The sequence below is a fragment of the Motacilla alba genome, chromosome Z, assembly GCF_015832195.1.
Source record: "Motacilla alba alba isolate MOTALB_02 chromosome Z, Motacilla_alba_V1.0_pri, whole genome shotgun sequence".
In the NCBI taxonomy this organism is placed as follows: Eukaryota; Metazoa; Chordata; class Aves; order Passeriformes; family Motacillidae; genus Motacilla; species Motacilla alba.
In genome coordinates, this window is record NC_052046.1 from 34956171 (window position 1) to 34971658 (window position 15488).

At 46.1% G+C, this 15488-nt stretch overlaps 1 protein-coding gene across 2 annotated transcripts in view; it reads left to right on the top strand.

Moving 5' to 3' along the window:
- The first annotated feature begins 4702 nt into the window (after positions 1–4702).
- Positions 4703–15488, top strand: part of TRIM36 (tripartite motif containing 36) — a 36705-nt gene continuing 25919 nt past the window's right edge. The window contains exon 1 of one of the 2 annotated variants that reach the window (XM_038125211.1): positions 4703–4987. In XM_038125211.1, coding sequence (XP_037981139.1) covers positions 4769–4987 — 219 coding nt within the window. In that variant the 5' untranslated portion in view covers positions 4703–4768. Of the gene's footprint in view, positions 4988–14518; positions 14672–15488 lie in introns of those variants that run through there. The other variant, XM_038125212.1, reaches the window with a different exon arrangement.

Below are 15488 nucleotides of genomic sequence, written 5' to 3' on the forward strand. Positions count from 1 at the left end.
GAATTCACTTTTTAATTTTATTACATTTGCCAAGCAGTTACAGCAAGAAGTAAAAGAAACTAGAGGTACAGGCAAAGGGTGAGAATTTTCTTCTGGCCATTAGCAACCAAGCATGTTGTGTTAGCCACTGCTTCAGTATCTCCTGTTGTTTATTTGCCATATTAAGTCCCATGGGTTTAGTGACCTGCATATTTTGCTGTTTTCTATTAAAGTACGTGAAAATAAATAAAACCCTGTTTCAGTCTGTGGTGATCAGGGATAAAAATAAGTTCACTAAGGAAGTTTAGAGACATTGAAAGGGTAAAAATCAAACTCCAGCAGAAAGTGAAGATGTGATTTGGCAGCTGCATCGTGCCAGGGATCTGGGGATCCCAGGCTAAATCTGAATCCTGAGTGGTGTTCGTTACCATGGCTGTCAGGGTGAAGGTGCAGGAGTTGGCCACCTTGAAAACAACATCAGTTGAAATGTGGAAGAGATGCAGAAGCAGACAGTTTTCTGACTGCTTGTCAAGAGAATTTGGAAACTTTCGCTCCTCTGTTTACCGGAGAGCAGCACAGGTGGGGAAAAAATGGCAGAAAAAAATGTCCCTGTGGTGCCTAGAAAAACTAGAGATGGGGTTTATTGTAGGGAGAGATTTAGGTCCACATGCAAGTACTCTGCTCTTTGAAATAGTTTGGCCTCATTTGTCCTGCTTGCAACACATTTCCAGCCATCATAAGGTCTCATCTGTTTCATGGCAAATTTTTTTCTGCCAGTGACAGTTCACATCTACATCACTCCCTGCAGAAGGAATGAGTTTATATAAAATTCATAAACTATTCACATGGATTCTCTTTCCTATTACTCAAGCAGGATGCAGGCCTCTGAAAGCTGTTCAGAGAATAAAACCAGGTCACAGTCTTTACCAGAGACATGCACACTCACATTTCAGGGGTGTTTCTTCCATGATTTCAGATGTTTGCTCACACGGACAATTCAACAGTGAAGCATTTCATGCCGAACACTAGCACAGTTTTCCACTATCTTTAACATCATCTTTCTTGCATCTCCTTTGTTCAGTGACATAGGAGTTGTCTGAGATGAAAGTACATCTACACAGATCTATTTGCCCCTTGCACCTGAAGTGCTCTTTCTCTCCTTAATACTGAATTATTTGTACTAGCCCTTAACCATACCACCTGCAACTGGTTTCAAACACCCTTTAAGCAGATTTCCTCAGGTGATGATGGCCAACAAGTTCAAGTGTATTTACAGGATGGCAATGGGGAAAGACCAACCTCACCATGGTGCTAGACAGCTACTGAAGGTGTGTGCTTGAATGGATTCTGTGCCATAGCAATGGGAAAATACCTCACAGTCCTACGGGAACAGAAAGACAAAAGCATCTGAGTAAGCTTCACCATTCAGATTTAGTTTAGAAGTCAACTTAGAAAAAGGAGAAAGGAGATCAAAGAGAAAATCTAGAGCTGTCGTCATTGTCCTGGGAGAATCAACATAATTCACAGGTCAGGAAATACAAATTTCCTTTGTGTTTTAATTTGTGTACCAACCACAACAGAACCCTGTGCTGCATGGCATTTCAGGATTGAAATACAGGACCAGTTTTTCCACTGATATAAAATTATACCAATAGTTTATATAATTTGGTAATCTGACTGGTATCATTATTTTTGGAGACCTGCTTCAAGTTTAAGTAACAGAAAACAAATATGATCCTGTATGTTTCACTTTAACATAATATGACATACTCTTAGATAATTTCATAACAGAATGAATTGATCCTGGTTCCTTAGAAAAGAACTGATGTAAAACACAAAACCAAAGAAGGAAAAGTATGAAAAGCAATTTCATATCTTGTATTTATGTAGAACAGGTGAGGAGCTCCCAGCTGTTTTCAACATACAGCCCACCTCAGTAAAGGTTGTGTAAAACACAGCCATCAGTTACCAAAAGGGCTGAAAGCCCCCGAGCCACCAGCTGCAATGTGAAGCTTCTCCGTCTGTCTATGGCCTTCCAAGTGTGCATTCCCCTGTCAGCCTTCTGCCACTCAAGGCAAAGGCTGGCACAAACTGTCTGCTGTCCAAGGAGAAGTAAGCAGGAGCCCTCAGAATGGCTACAGGAATCAATATCTTCTGCAGAGGATAGTCCCAAATTCCTAGCTAGTCTGGATATATGGAGAGAGCTTGTGTAAATGAAGCTGATCTGTCCACAGGGCTCTGCTCAGGCTTGCTGGACTCGGAGAAAAACACTTTCCTGCAGGCCAGATGGCAGAAAGTCCTGTCATGCAGGGGCCAGGATCATCCTGGCTAGAGCTGTTTGAGAAGATGTCATTGCTGAAGCTGTGAAATCAATGCAAAAGTGGTTGGGGCTTCCTCATGCTTAACTATCACTGGCAGCCATCTGAACCTGGAGTGCTAACAGAGCTAATCCTGAAACAAAACCACTCCAGGAAGAGATCATGAAAGAACCATCAGCTTCTTCCATCTTCTCCTGTATCCTTCTTACCCTGACTGATTTCATGACTTGAGCTACATTTACATCTCTTTACATTTACATTTACATTTACATTTATCAATTTATGGAAGTGGGACATGTGGAGTTGAAGGAAGGGGAATAAGGAAACGTCCTTTTTTTTGTCCTAAGTCCTAGAATTGCAGCCCAGGCTGGCCATAACCTACAAGGTTTTGGAGAAATAGAGAAAAAAACACACGACCCAAATCCAACTGTTGAGGAAGAAAAATCATGAGACAGCAGCCAGAAATTCACAGCACGTAGTTCACAATAGTGGTGTGGTTTGTGGCTGAGGAACACAAGACAGAACTCTGATTTGGAGCAGATCCATGGTGCATGCATGGGAGGAGACTCTTGTCTCACATGCTTTGGCTGGTGGCTGTTGGGAGTTGCTTGACCAAGACATGACAAAGCTGCAGTGAGATTCAGGTGCAGGCATGCCTTCAACTGAAAGGGTTCCAGTGGAGTAAACAGCTTATGCTGTGGAGCACAAAGGGTTGTAAATTGCCTGGCTTTTCACACAGCCTGTCATTAAGGAGCCATGGGGTCAAAGGTATGTTTGCTCTTGGTGCTGGTTATTGTTTGGAGATTCACACTGATACTGTGGTACAACCCTCCTTGATGCAGGAGTGGCACTGTTGCTGAGGCCACTGCCAGCATGGTTTCCTGCAGACGGCTACTGGACTTGAGCAGTGTGGGAGAAGCAAGGTACTCCTTCAGACAGTCCTTTGTCCCAGCCTCAGCCAGTTCTGCTCTCTACCAGCACTCCACACTGAGACAAAGAAATTACAGTGGCGAAAATTTCCTACATGACTGCCATTTGGTGAGCTGAAATCAAACCAGGAAGCAAAATATCTCACACTGAGTTCAATTATATATGGAGGACTTCTCAGCTGTGTGGCTGATGATATCTGACTGTCCCCAGTGCCACTGTCCATTGTTTATTCCTGGGCTGTTTGCACAAAAGCAAGAAGTGCACTGAAAGCCTGTCTATATCATAATAATGAGCTATTTGAATAATGAGTAATTTGATATACATAATTGTGCAATATCTAGTAACAGAAAAGTCTCGAGCTATTCATGAGTCCCGTTCCCTGAGAAAGGAAGGATATACTATTTCAGTGAGTAACTTGTAGAGAGAATTTGAGATAACATTACTACTATATCAATATCTTAGGAAATGCAGCCTCTGAGGGGATACATTATACTGTTATAAAATACTCTTTGGTGTGTTTTCTCCACACAGGGGTGATGTGCTCCATAGGCTACCTGATAGCTACAGGGTAAGAAAGGCTTGTCACCTTCCACCTCTCAGCTAGGAAGAGGACTGGTGAGACAGCAGTGGGCTGGCCATTCACCTGTGCTTCTCCTCCAGGTCTTGCAGGCAGCTGCGACCTTTGTGTTTGGGGAAGTTTGACTCCAGAACAGGAAGAAATAAGTCACTGCTGGCTGAAGCAGACTGCAGTTCCTCTACCAGAAGGAAGGTGTATATAATAAGGCATGGAGTGGGGACAGGCAATGAGAGGAAACATGATGTCTGCCACATGTCAAACACCATTCCCCAGCTGTCCTGTGGAAACCCCGCTGTGTCTGGGTGGTTGCGCAGTGCCTCACCTGATAGCTGATCCTCATGCCTGGTGTGAACATTTCAGTGGGGCTGATGGTTGCCTTCATCAAGCAGAGGAGGGTACTTGGGTTGCTGGGACCAGTTTTTCTGCCACAGTTGTATACAGGCATGTTGGATCCATCTCATCCCTAAAAGTTTCATCAGGCCTGGAAAAAGAGATTATAGGAGGATTTCCTCCTGTTTGAGTTACCCCACGAACACATCACCAGTCAAGTGCAAACACACAAGGGAGATCATGTATGCAATTATGCATATTAGCAGGTGTTCTCTGTTGAGACGCGATTCATGATTTAAACTAAAGCTTAGAATTTAAGAAAGCCAGATGGACCCTGAGTACAAACACATCATGCTGTTCCTCAGCATACATCCACTACAAGCTGTGCTTTGAAAGGAGGCATGCCCACCTTGGGCATGTCCCACTCTGGGGGGCATGCACAGGCACCAGCCCATTGCCACAGGCTCAGTGATTGATGCAGCATCACTCACTTTTGATGAGACCACCAGTAGGTGTCTGCTTTGTCTGCTTTAACTCAGCTCCCGCGGCCGTGGCACCTGAGCAGAGGCGGTGCTCCCGGGCACCTCCAGGTGCCTGGCAGTCCTGCCGCGACGCTCCGGGATGAGACGTTCTCATGAGCATCCCGAGTCCCGTGAGCGGGTGGGCGGGCAGAGCATCTGTCGCACACGGCAGCCCTCCCCCGGAGAGCGCCGGGACCGGGGTTGCGCGGCGGGCACAGAGGGAGCGCAGGAGCGGCGTGTTCCCTGGATCCCGCCTGGAGCGCGGGGCCATGGAGGCAGCCGGGGACAGCACCCGGTTCGGCTACATCTTGGAGCTGCTGAAGCGGGACAAGGTAGGGAAGGCGAGGCGGGGCAGGCAGGGCCCGCGGGGAGAGACCTTCGCAAGTGGTTTGTCGGGTATTTTTAGGGGAATGTTGGGGCAGGAATGATTCGTCTTAACAGCTGATGTACTCTGGAGGTTCGAGTGTTTGCCACACACTTCCGAGGCCACGCGGTGAAAAAGTTCAAAATTAATTTCCACGCGAAGTGTGCCTCAGCCCAGCACAGCTGGGCGCGCATCTGTCGCGTTTGCAGCCCTGCTCCTGCTCCGTGTGCGGCGGAATGCCCCGCTCCAGCGCGGGGATGGGATGCGCCCTGCCCGCCCGGGGGACTGCTGCTGCTAGCCACAGGCTGCGGGCAATGCTGGAGAGAGAACCGTCTTCCCCAGGCACTGATTCAGAGTTGGCAAGTATTTTGAGGAAAACTTGCGCGCACATTTTATAGGAAAGAAAATTTTTTAAAAAAGGAGGAAATCCAACTTCTTGTACTGTTGAGCTGCTGATATGTGTGAAAACCAGGGAGTACCAAAGATTCAGGCGTAGTGGTTTTTTTTCAAAAAATGAAGCAGCCACAATATTTTTAAACTTAAAAATAATTGTGGCAAGCAATGGTGCTATCAGAAATATTGCTTGTTCCGGACTCATCCTAATGGCTTTCCAGCATATCTCCAAAGGCTGTCTTCACAGCCATCTCCTCCTCCCTCTCCTTCACACCCTCTCCTAAAAGTTCTGGAAGAACCTTTAGAGTGGGTGAATGAGGAGTTTCCAGGGTGATTTTCTGCTTCTCCTTCTCCTTTCTCCTTCTCCTTCTGCCTGAGTATAATCACGTCAGGGCCGTAAAGGAAAATTCAGTCTTGTTTGGTCCATTTTACACACTGAAGAAAATCATAAAGTGTTTCAGTCCAGAAACTCCTTGTGCCTGGAATGTCCCAGTAATGGTGTGCTACATCTGTCCCTTATTTCACAGTCAAGCAGTTTGTACTTGATTCAGACACCCTCTGCAAGAGCATATGGCTTGATAGACAGCAGAGTTGGCAGAGTAGTGTGAAATAAGCATGTTTATTACAAACAATGCTGTTGTTTATACATAGACAATGACATTGCCAAGTCCCATCATCACAGACACTTGAAGTACATGAAGAAAAAGGGAGCAACACTAGTTGTGTGACTGCCACAGACTTCCCATGGTGGTGGTCACTGCTTGAGCTTCTCCAGCTCCCCACTCTGAGACCTTTTGCTCTCCACATTTTCCTTTCACATTTTTTGAACCTTCAGACCAGAGTTTTAGATTACAGCCTCTTGGTACTGTATTGATGTTATCCAGCAGCTTGGAGGTATTCTGCTGGGATAATTAAACTGCTTTCTCAGATGACATAAATCATGCCAGCGAAAGGACTCTTCTACATGCTAAACTGTATTTGCTTGGGGTCAGGGTATTGCTGTTTAGAGGTTTCAGCACTCCAGTCTTCCTGTTCCCACTTCCCCCATCAATAAAGCTTTTTCAGTAAAGTCTGGAAGCATTAACATTCTCTGAGTTAACCGCTAAGCATCTGGCTTTCACTGAACAAAGACCTATTAGAAAATCAGGACACAATAAGTATACTTTACACTTGCACACTCACCTCTCAATACACAGGGTCCCTGCAGGTACGATGCATCAGCTCTTGAACCCTGGGCACATGACCTCTTTTGGCAAGCATGCTGTTTTTCCACTTAGCTGGCAACCTCCATCAACCTCCATCAGACCTCTCAAACAGGGCAAATCATTCTATATCACTTTTCCCTGGGGGAATGTCACTTCAAAAACCTGTTATCTCTTTTAATGATCTGTACTTGTTATTCTCCTATGACTCCCCTTCACACATACAACTTGCACATCGTACCTAGAACAGAAAGATGCGTGTAGCACTTTTAGTTCCAATAAGACACTCCTTGTGTAATCCATATATCCACAACATCTGTTCAGGCTCACTGCAATACTCTATGAGATATTCTGGGCCTCTGTGGCACCTGTCACAAATGTCACAGTAGCATCTGAGAACTCCAAAATACCCCTGAGAGACAGATTAACAACTAACTGCATTTTGTATCAGAGGCACAGTGCAGAAGGAGGTTGTATGACCCTCTTTCAGGACTCTGAAATCTTAGTTCAAACCACAGCAAGGACACTCATCTCTCTCAAAACAATATATAATTCCAGAAATGGTCTCAGGCTTCTTCCAACTCTGCCTCTTCCCCACCCCTCCCCCAAGTTATTCCCTGTGAGTTTACTTTTGCAGTAGCCAAAACACATACACCTACCCCAGCAATTCAAGCAAACTCGAATTGTTTTACTTTCATAGGTGTATGTTTTCTTCTTTTGAAATACATAGGATTCTCTTCTAGTATTAACTCCAAAGAATTTTTAGATGTTGCAAAGAAATGTTCCATAAAACCATTTTTGAGCATTTTTCTGTAAGCAGAATACAATCAATAAACTGATATAAACCAATGGGAGTTTCAGAGGGAAGTGGACAACGCCAACACTGTCCCTGAGATCCCTTTATTTAATTGAAATAAGGATCTTGGCGTGCTCTATTTTTTAATCAAGGTTCTCACTCTCTCTTTTTTTCCTCACTTGCTTGCTTTGTTTTACCATCTATTCCTACACTCTGCATGGTTTGCAGAAACCAACAGTTTGTGGTTTATAAGAAACAGCTTTAAAAGCTATTCTCCGGGAAAAAAAAAATAAGAGAAATAGATACTACTGAAAACAAGCTCTAAACCCCATATGATATGAACATGAGAAATATATAAAATAATTTTAAGAGCATTTCAAGTTCTGCATGCTTTCTACCTGCAACCTGCAGGTGACACTGATTCTTGTCCCTGCCTTCTGCCTGGTTTCATGTAATGACTAATGTAAATTCTCTTGTGGTAGCATTTCAACTTTTGTCCAGGTGACAAAAAGGGATAGAGCTATTCAGGGGTTCAAACTAAAATCACAATGAGGACCTGGACAGGAGAAATGCAACATTTGCTGCGGGAACCCAGGGCATCCCTCTGGGTGCCCTGGATGGCCAGAGCCGCTGGCAGGGGGCTCTGAGACCCTGGCATGCAGCCAAAGACAAAGTGGGGTTTTGATCTTAGCCCGTGGAGCAAATTACCAACTCTGTATGAAGAATTACAAGCCACACACAAAAGTTTAGGTATTGTAGTAGAAGTAGTCACTAAGTGAAAGGAAGGATTTTTTTAGTGCTGTACAAGGGGGTTTTAAGCCTTGTACGCAGGGATCCAAGTTTTGTACATGGGGGTCAAGAGTTCTAAGATGGAGGGATTTGGGTGTGCCCTGTCCTCTTTCTTTCTCCTTCCTAGCCCCCATGTCTTTGGTGATGTTGGCACTCACAGATTGGTTTAGAGTAGAAAGTCACTATTCAATATAGATAGTAGGCATTGGGGGAAAAGTATAAACATGTAACACATAATGTATGATATAAAAGATGGCACCAGCCCCCTGGGAGGGCAGTGTGCCTTTGACCTGCTGAACAGGCCACAGCAGTTCAGGAGAAGAATCTTTTAGATAACCAACAATAAACTACCTTGAGACCAGACAACAGAGGACTACTGAGTCTTTCTTTGAAGGCACGGGTTGGAGGAGAGACTTTTCCATCTTTTGGGGTCACCCCAATCCAGGGGTGAAACCCCACAATTTGCTGGTGGCTCTGGGCTGCCTGACTCAGCCAAATTGGAGCACTGCTCCTCATATGAAAGAAGATAAGGCTTTACATATCTCTTGCTCCTGTGCAGGAAAGTGCTTCTTTGGGGTTTGGGTCCCCATGACAAGAATTCTCCTCTAACAGCAATTTTCTTCCTTTTACAGAGTATTCAAAAGCATGCCAGAATACGTGTATATTGCGAGGGGTATTTGCACAAAGAAGTGACTCTGGTTGAAAGAGTGTGTGAAGATAACTTGGAGTTCAGTGTCAGGCAGCAGCATTAAGTTCGATACTTCAGAGGGGTCTGAGATGGAAATCTAACAGTCAAGAGCAGTTAAAATCCAATTTGCCTGTCTTCACAGCTTTTAATCAGTTACTTGGCTGGGTTAGTCAGCCTGTGTGACAAAGGTGTGTTTCCACATCTAATACATGTCCTTATCACTCCAGCAGCTTTCCTGAAGCACCTAGAAGCACATGGGATGCACTTCCCACATGGCAGGGGTGAGCTGCAAGCTTTTTCTTCCGTGACAGGAGTAGCTGAAGTCTGAAGTGAAGGAGAGAAGCTCCCCATGTGTTCCATGTGTACTGTACTATTTATTGTGTCATATCTTTATAGTGTCAGAAACTGAGCCTGTGACTGATTTTCTTGTATTTTTTTTTCATGTAAATGGTTTATATTCTAAACCCTTTTCAAAATAACCTTACATTTTCTTTCTGCTAAATAGTAATAATTTCTCTAGAGGTAGGACTCTCAATTCAGGGCTCAGAGATATTTTGATTTTAATGTATTGTATTTTTGGAAAGCTTTTTCATTAGAATTCTTTAATTTGCTTGGCAAGTGATTGCAAGATATGGAGGGAAAGAGCAGAGTCCTCTGTGTGGACTATTGTATGTAGCTGCCCCTTGAATCCTCTGCTGCTTTCCAGGCATCCTGGAGCTGAAGCAGAGTACTGTACATTTGGCAGTAAGTTAAAAAGTTAAGACACGCTGAACTAGTTTGGCACACTTTGAAACATGCTAGCTACAAATCCTACCCAAAGCTAATTGCAGACCCAGTATTCTGGCAGATCAATGAGTGCAGTCTTTATTGACTCAGTGCTCTGTGCACAGCAGTGGCACATGGGACCTTCTGAACTTGTCCAGTGCTGCTGATCAGGTTATGGGATCTATTAGGAAACCTGTCCAGCCTTGAGGATTATGGACGTGGGGCACTTCTGTGCAGAGAAGACAAACAACCCTGAACCAAGGGATTAGGGACTGATATTTTTTTTTCTATGATGAGATACTCAGGCCACAGTTATGTTCACTTTGAAACACCCAAGGTCTACAGATCCTTGCTAGGTCTTCAAGGTCACACAGTTGAAGGGCAGCCATTGTGAAGACAAAACTGAGCCTCTATTCCTGAGCCAAAACAGGCACATTTCTCTTGGGCAGCATAAATTCCTGCCTTATTTTTAAACCTGCATGACTGGAAGAATCCTGTGGGTCATCTTCATTAGTCAACTGTTCAGGAGAAGAGAAGTAAGTAGAGAAGCAAACTACATCACTGATAATTTACAGAGAGTGGGATGAAGGCTAATGACCCTCTGAATTCCTCCTGGAAGAAAACACATTGCACAGGGAGAAAAATGTTTGTGTGATAGCTCAGTCCCCAGGTCAGTCATACTAGCTCAGGAAAAATTCTGTTCTCATCCTGCGTATCTCCACTGTGACGCACTGGCTCTACTGTCTTCAGTCAGAGGAAGGCAGACAGCAGGAAACTGATTCAGTCACAAGCTGTGGTTGCAAAACCAGCATGAAAATGTCTTGAAAAGCTTTGGTTTGAGAACCTACTGAAGGCAGGGGAGGTGTTGGCAGAACCTTTCTGGTGCTTTGGGACAGGCTTGTGTTTTTTCCTGCAGTAGGACTCCAGGTGCACTGTTTAACAAGTGTTGGATTTTTACAGCTTGTTGGAAAGCAGTGCTGCGTCCTTCTTGAAACTATCTTAATAGTTAATGCAAATGAGCACTTGGGAGATTTCTGCATATCAATTATTTAATTAACAAGCATATTTAACCTGAGGTAGGGCGGAAAAGAGGATGGCAATGCCCACCCATCCTAGTTACTGTTTTCTTCTGCTGTCTTGGGAGTTCACAGCATGCTGTAAATCCTGGTCAGACCCTGTCTGCCGAAGCAACTGGGCTGAATTTTGAAGGATGTGTAGAGCTACTTAAACACTACCCAGGCATTAATCCATGCAAAAAGAGTCCCTTGTGAGCAGAATGGGTGTCCAGTTGACGCACATCTTTGGCTGGAAACAAAGCAGAAAGGTAGGTCTGACTTCTGTAGTCATGCTAATCTTATTAACCCCCTTTTCAGAAGCCAAGGACAGGAGTCTTTTCTGACATTGGTTTGTGCTTATCTTTTTAATGTATCAGTCATTCCTAGCTGTTGCTTTTCCTCCCAGTACCTGAAGCTAATGAGAATTTTGGAACTGCAAATTTAGTAGTCCTGAGTAGGGGGAAGATCAAAAGGCTAGTAAAAAGGTGTGAGTGCAGAAGAGGGAATTTTGACCTTTGGCAAAAGACCTTCAAGGATATTTTCTTCCATGTTATATCTTAATGTGATGGAGGTGGTAATGAAAATCTTGCTCTAAACTGCCCTGAAGCCAGAGCAAACAGGTACACAAACAAGATAATACCTTAAAGACCTATTAAGAGATTGAACAAAGAATAATTCAGAAGCCCTGGCATTAACAGTAGCTGGCACTGCGGTCCATGTGAAGACTTCAGGAGGACAGGGGAAAATGTGTGCTCCATGTTTGTCTGCACTAGCAACATCCACCTGCACTGGCATCTACACCTTTGGCATGTGCTGCAGAATGCCTTCCTTTCTGAGGCACCGAAGACAAAAGTTCTTCCTACTGTTTCAAGAGCAGCCTTAGAGCTCATGGGTCTTTGTTCTGGTCTGAGGCTGATTGTTTATCTGGCCCTGCATCAACCACAATCCAGCGTCAGTGGTGGGTAGCGTGCTAGTGCAGACAAGTGCTTATTAAAAATGCCTGCTGGTAAGGAAAGCTGGAATCAGGAAAGCTGGGGAATAGTAGAGGTGGGTAAGAGATAATATCCTTATTCAGAGGCTTGCAAATCATTATTCAAAACATAGTTGGAAGGCTGACAACATATGACCTTACCAACCTGTTCTCCCCACGCCCAGTTAAGTGACATATTTCAGTTTGAATACACATACTGTACATTTACTGGGATTATGAGAATAATTTCTACCAGAGCAGTCTGTATTTTTATGACACTGGTTACTAAAATAAATGCTAAATAATATCTTTATAAGTCTTCTGTAGAAAGTTCTTCTTTCTTGTACTGGACATGTAAAATATCACCTCTATCTTCATGATTTCTGTGTGTAAGTTTCCATTCAAGTTTCACATCCAGGCCCTGAGACCCTGGTGTAAATAATGCCCAAGCAAGGAATTTCAACAGTGTTTGTTTTATTGACTCATATGAAAAGTAGTTTTCAGGGGAAAAGGGAACTCCTTATCCTGATGTTTTTCTTCAAATAGGCAAGTAGGTCAAATTTGGTGTTTGTCAAACTGACAACATTTCATCATTCACATAATCCGGGCTTCATGTATTTTAATTAACTAAACCTCCTTCCCCTGTGTAATGTGAGGACAATGCATGCTTTCACTTGAAGCTTGCTAACTGGTTCTTTCTCCCTTAGCTTAAGCTATGTTAGCTACTGCCACTGCAATGGTTGTGTGTGCACCCTTGCCAAAACCTGATGGTGCTGGAAATTTAGAAGTATTTTTAGTTTGTTCCGGTGGATGGTGAGAAGGGTATTTACTACCCCTTTTCCAATGGAAACGTGCTGTAAGGGAAAGGTAGGAGGTGCTGGCCATCGTAACCATTTCCCCACCACTTTTTCATCCTAGCTGCCACAAAAGCTGCCTGGTGCATGCACCCTGCATGATATTTGAGAACTCATGGCAGTCAGGCAAAGCCCTCAGGGACAGGACACCATACCTAATTTTAATTAGGGATGAAGAAAGGTCTGGGTAATTACAGACTTGTGAGCCTTACCTCAGCGCCTGGGAAGATTATGACATGGGTCCTCATGGAAAAATGTTAAGGCACGTGAAAAACAAGGAGGTGGTCTGAGACAGCCAGCACAGCTTCAGAAAGGGCAAATTGTGCCTGACCAAACTGGTTACCTTCTGTGATGGGGTGACTGCAAAAGTTGACAAGGCACAACTGAGAGATGACGTCTGTAAGGTGTTTGACACAGTTCCACATGACATTCTTATCTCCAAATTGGAGAGACATGGATTTGGTAGATGAACTATTGAGTGGATAAGGAATTGGCCAGAGAGTTGTGGTCAATGGTTCTGTGTCCAGGTGAAGGCCAGTGATAAGTGGTTTTCCTCAGGGCTCCGTCTTAGGACTGGTGCTCTTCAGTATCTTTATTAATGACACGGGCAGTAAGACCCAGGGCACCCTCAGCAAATCTGCAGATGGCACAAAGCTGAGCAGGGCAGCTGACACAGAAGAAGGAAGGGATGCCATCCGGGGGGACCTGGACAAACCAGAGAAGTGGGCCCATCAGAATCTTGTGCCGTTCAGCAAGTGCAAGTGCAAGGAGCTGCACCTGGATCGAGGCAATTCCAAATGTGAGGATAGACTGGGAGAAGGAGTCATTGAGAGCAGCCCTGAGGAGAAGGACTTGGGGGTTCTCATGGATGAAAAGTTGGCTATCAGGCAACAGTGTGCACTTGCAGCCCAGAGGGCCAATTGTATCCTGGGCTGCATCAGAAGAAGTGTGGCCAGCAGCTTGAGGGAGGAGATTATCCCCCTCTACTCTGCCCTTACTCTGTCCACCCGGAGTGCTGCATCCAGGTCTGCGATTCGCAGCACAAGACGGACACAGATCTGTTGGAGTGAGTGCAAAAGAGGGCCATAAAAATGATCAGAGGGCTATAGTACCTCTCGTGTGAAGACAGGCTGAGAGGGTTGGGAGCATGGAGAAGAGAAGGCTCCATGGAGACCTTATTGAGGTCTTTCAGTACATAAAGGGTGCTTATGAAAAAGAGGGAGAGAGAGCTATTACAGGGCCAGGTAGTGTAAAAAGGCATACTGAATTTAAACTTAAAGAGGGCAGGTTTAGATTATATATCAGGAAGAAATTCTTCACTGAGAGGGTGATGAGATGCTGGAACAGGTTGCCCAGAGAAACTGTTGGTGCTCCAACCCTGGAGTAAGGGCAGGTTGAAGAAGGCTTGAGCAATCCGTTCTGAAAGGTGTCCCAGGCCACAGTGGGGGGCATTGGAATTAGATGTTTAGGATGAGAGGACACTATCTGAACCTGCATCAGGGGAAATTTAGGTTGGACATGAGAGAGAATTTCTTCAAAACCCAGGGAGGTGGTGAAGGTATTTCAGGAAAGACTGAATGTGGCTCTTAGTACCAAGGTCTAGTTGTCAAGATGGCTCTAGGACACAGAGTGGACTCGATGGTCTCAGAGGTCTTTTCCAACCTGATTGATTCAGTGAATCTGTGATCATCGACGTCCCTTCCAACCCAGACCGTTGTACGACTCAGTGATTCAGTCACACGGGTACCACGGGGGGTGATCAGCGGCAGGGGCTGAGCGGGAAAGCACCCAATACTGCCGGCCGCCGGGACGGGCGGCATTTCCGGTGCCGCTTGGCCAAAGAAAAGCACCAAAACAATAGCAGAGCGATAGCCAGCGTCCCGCGGGGAGCTGCGCGGCGGGGGCGGCTGGACAGCTCCTCTGTGCGGCTGCTGCCGCGGGCGCGGCCGCCCCGCCCCGCCCGCGCTGCCCCGCGCCCGCCCGCCCGCCCGCCCGCTCGCCATTTTGCGCCGGGGGCCGCCGCGGGCGCTGCACAGTCCGTGTCCCGGCCGCCCGCCCGGGCTGACGGCGCCCCGGCGCAGGAGGAGGAGGAGGGGGAGGAAGAGGCGCAGGGATGGAGAGCGATCGGCCGGAGAGCCCGGTGAGCGCGGGGGGAACCGGCGGGGCGCGGCCGCCGGGGCGGGGCGCGTCGTTCCTCTTCTTGCGCTGCGGGGGGCTGTAGGGTGTGTGCCTGTCTGTCTGTCTGTCTGTCAGTCCGCAGTCAGTCCGTCAGCCCCCCCCGCGGTGTGCGCCGACAGGTTCGTCCTTGCGCGGCTGTCGGCGCAGCCGGGACGGCGGGCAGGGCTCGCAGGGAGCTCCGACGGGCGGTGCGCGGAGGGGAAGCGCTCCCGGAGGGCGCCGGGCGGAGCGGGCACTGCGCTGCCGCTGCCGCTGCCGCTGCCTGCGCCCGCCCGACACCCGCTGCTTGGCGGGGCGCGCTGCCACGGGCGGCCGCGGGGGTCGCGGAATTACTGAAGAGCCGCACCGATCCACAGGCGGCTCTTTGTGCGACAGATAAAAGACGGAAATAAACATATAAATAAATAAATAAATGATGTTCCTGACTCGGAACTATTATCCTAATGAAGTCAAGACAGTTTCAGCCCTTAAACGTGAATTACACGTCAGGAAAGCCTGTTGTTTAACCAGTCTGACACTTAATTTCGCTTTTTTTTTTTTTTCCTTCTCCCTCTTCGTAAGCCAGCGAGCAAGCTAAACATATGGACTCCTATTGTTAAGAAGTATGGTTGCGTTCGGTTGCATTTCAGTAGGTCCTTGAGTGGAATTAAGACTACTCCCCTGCTTTCCTCCCCTGCAATGCAGACATGACCTAAAGATGAACTGAGTTTGCCTAGTGGCAATGTTCACTTCAGTTGAAATGAATGCTGTCAGTGCTTTCATAAATGTTAATTGATATT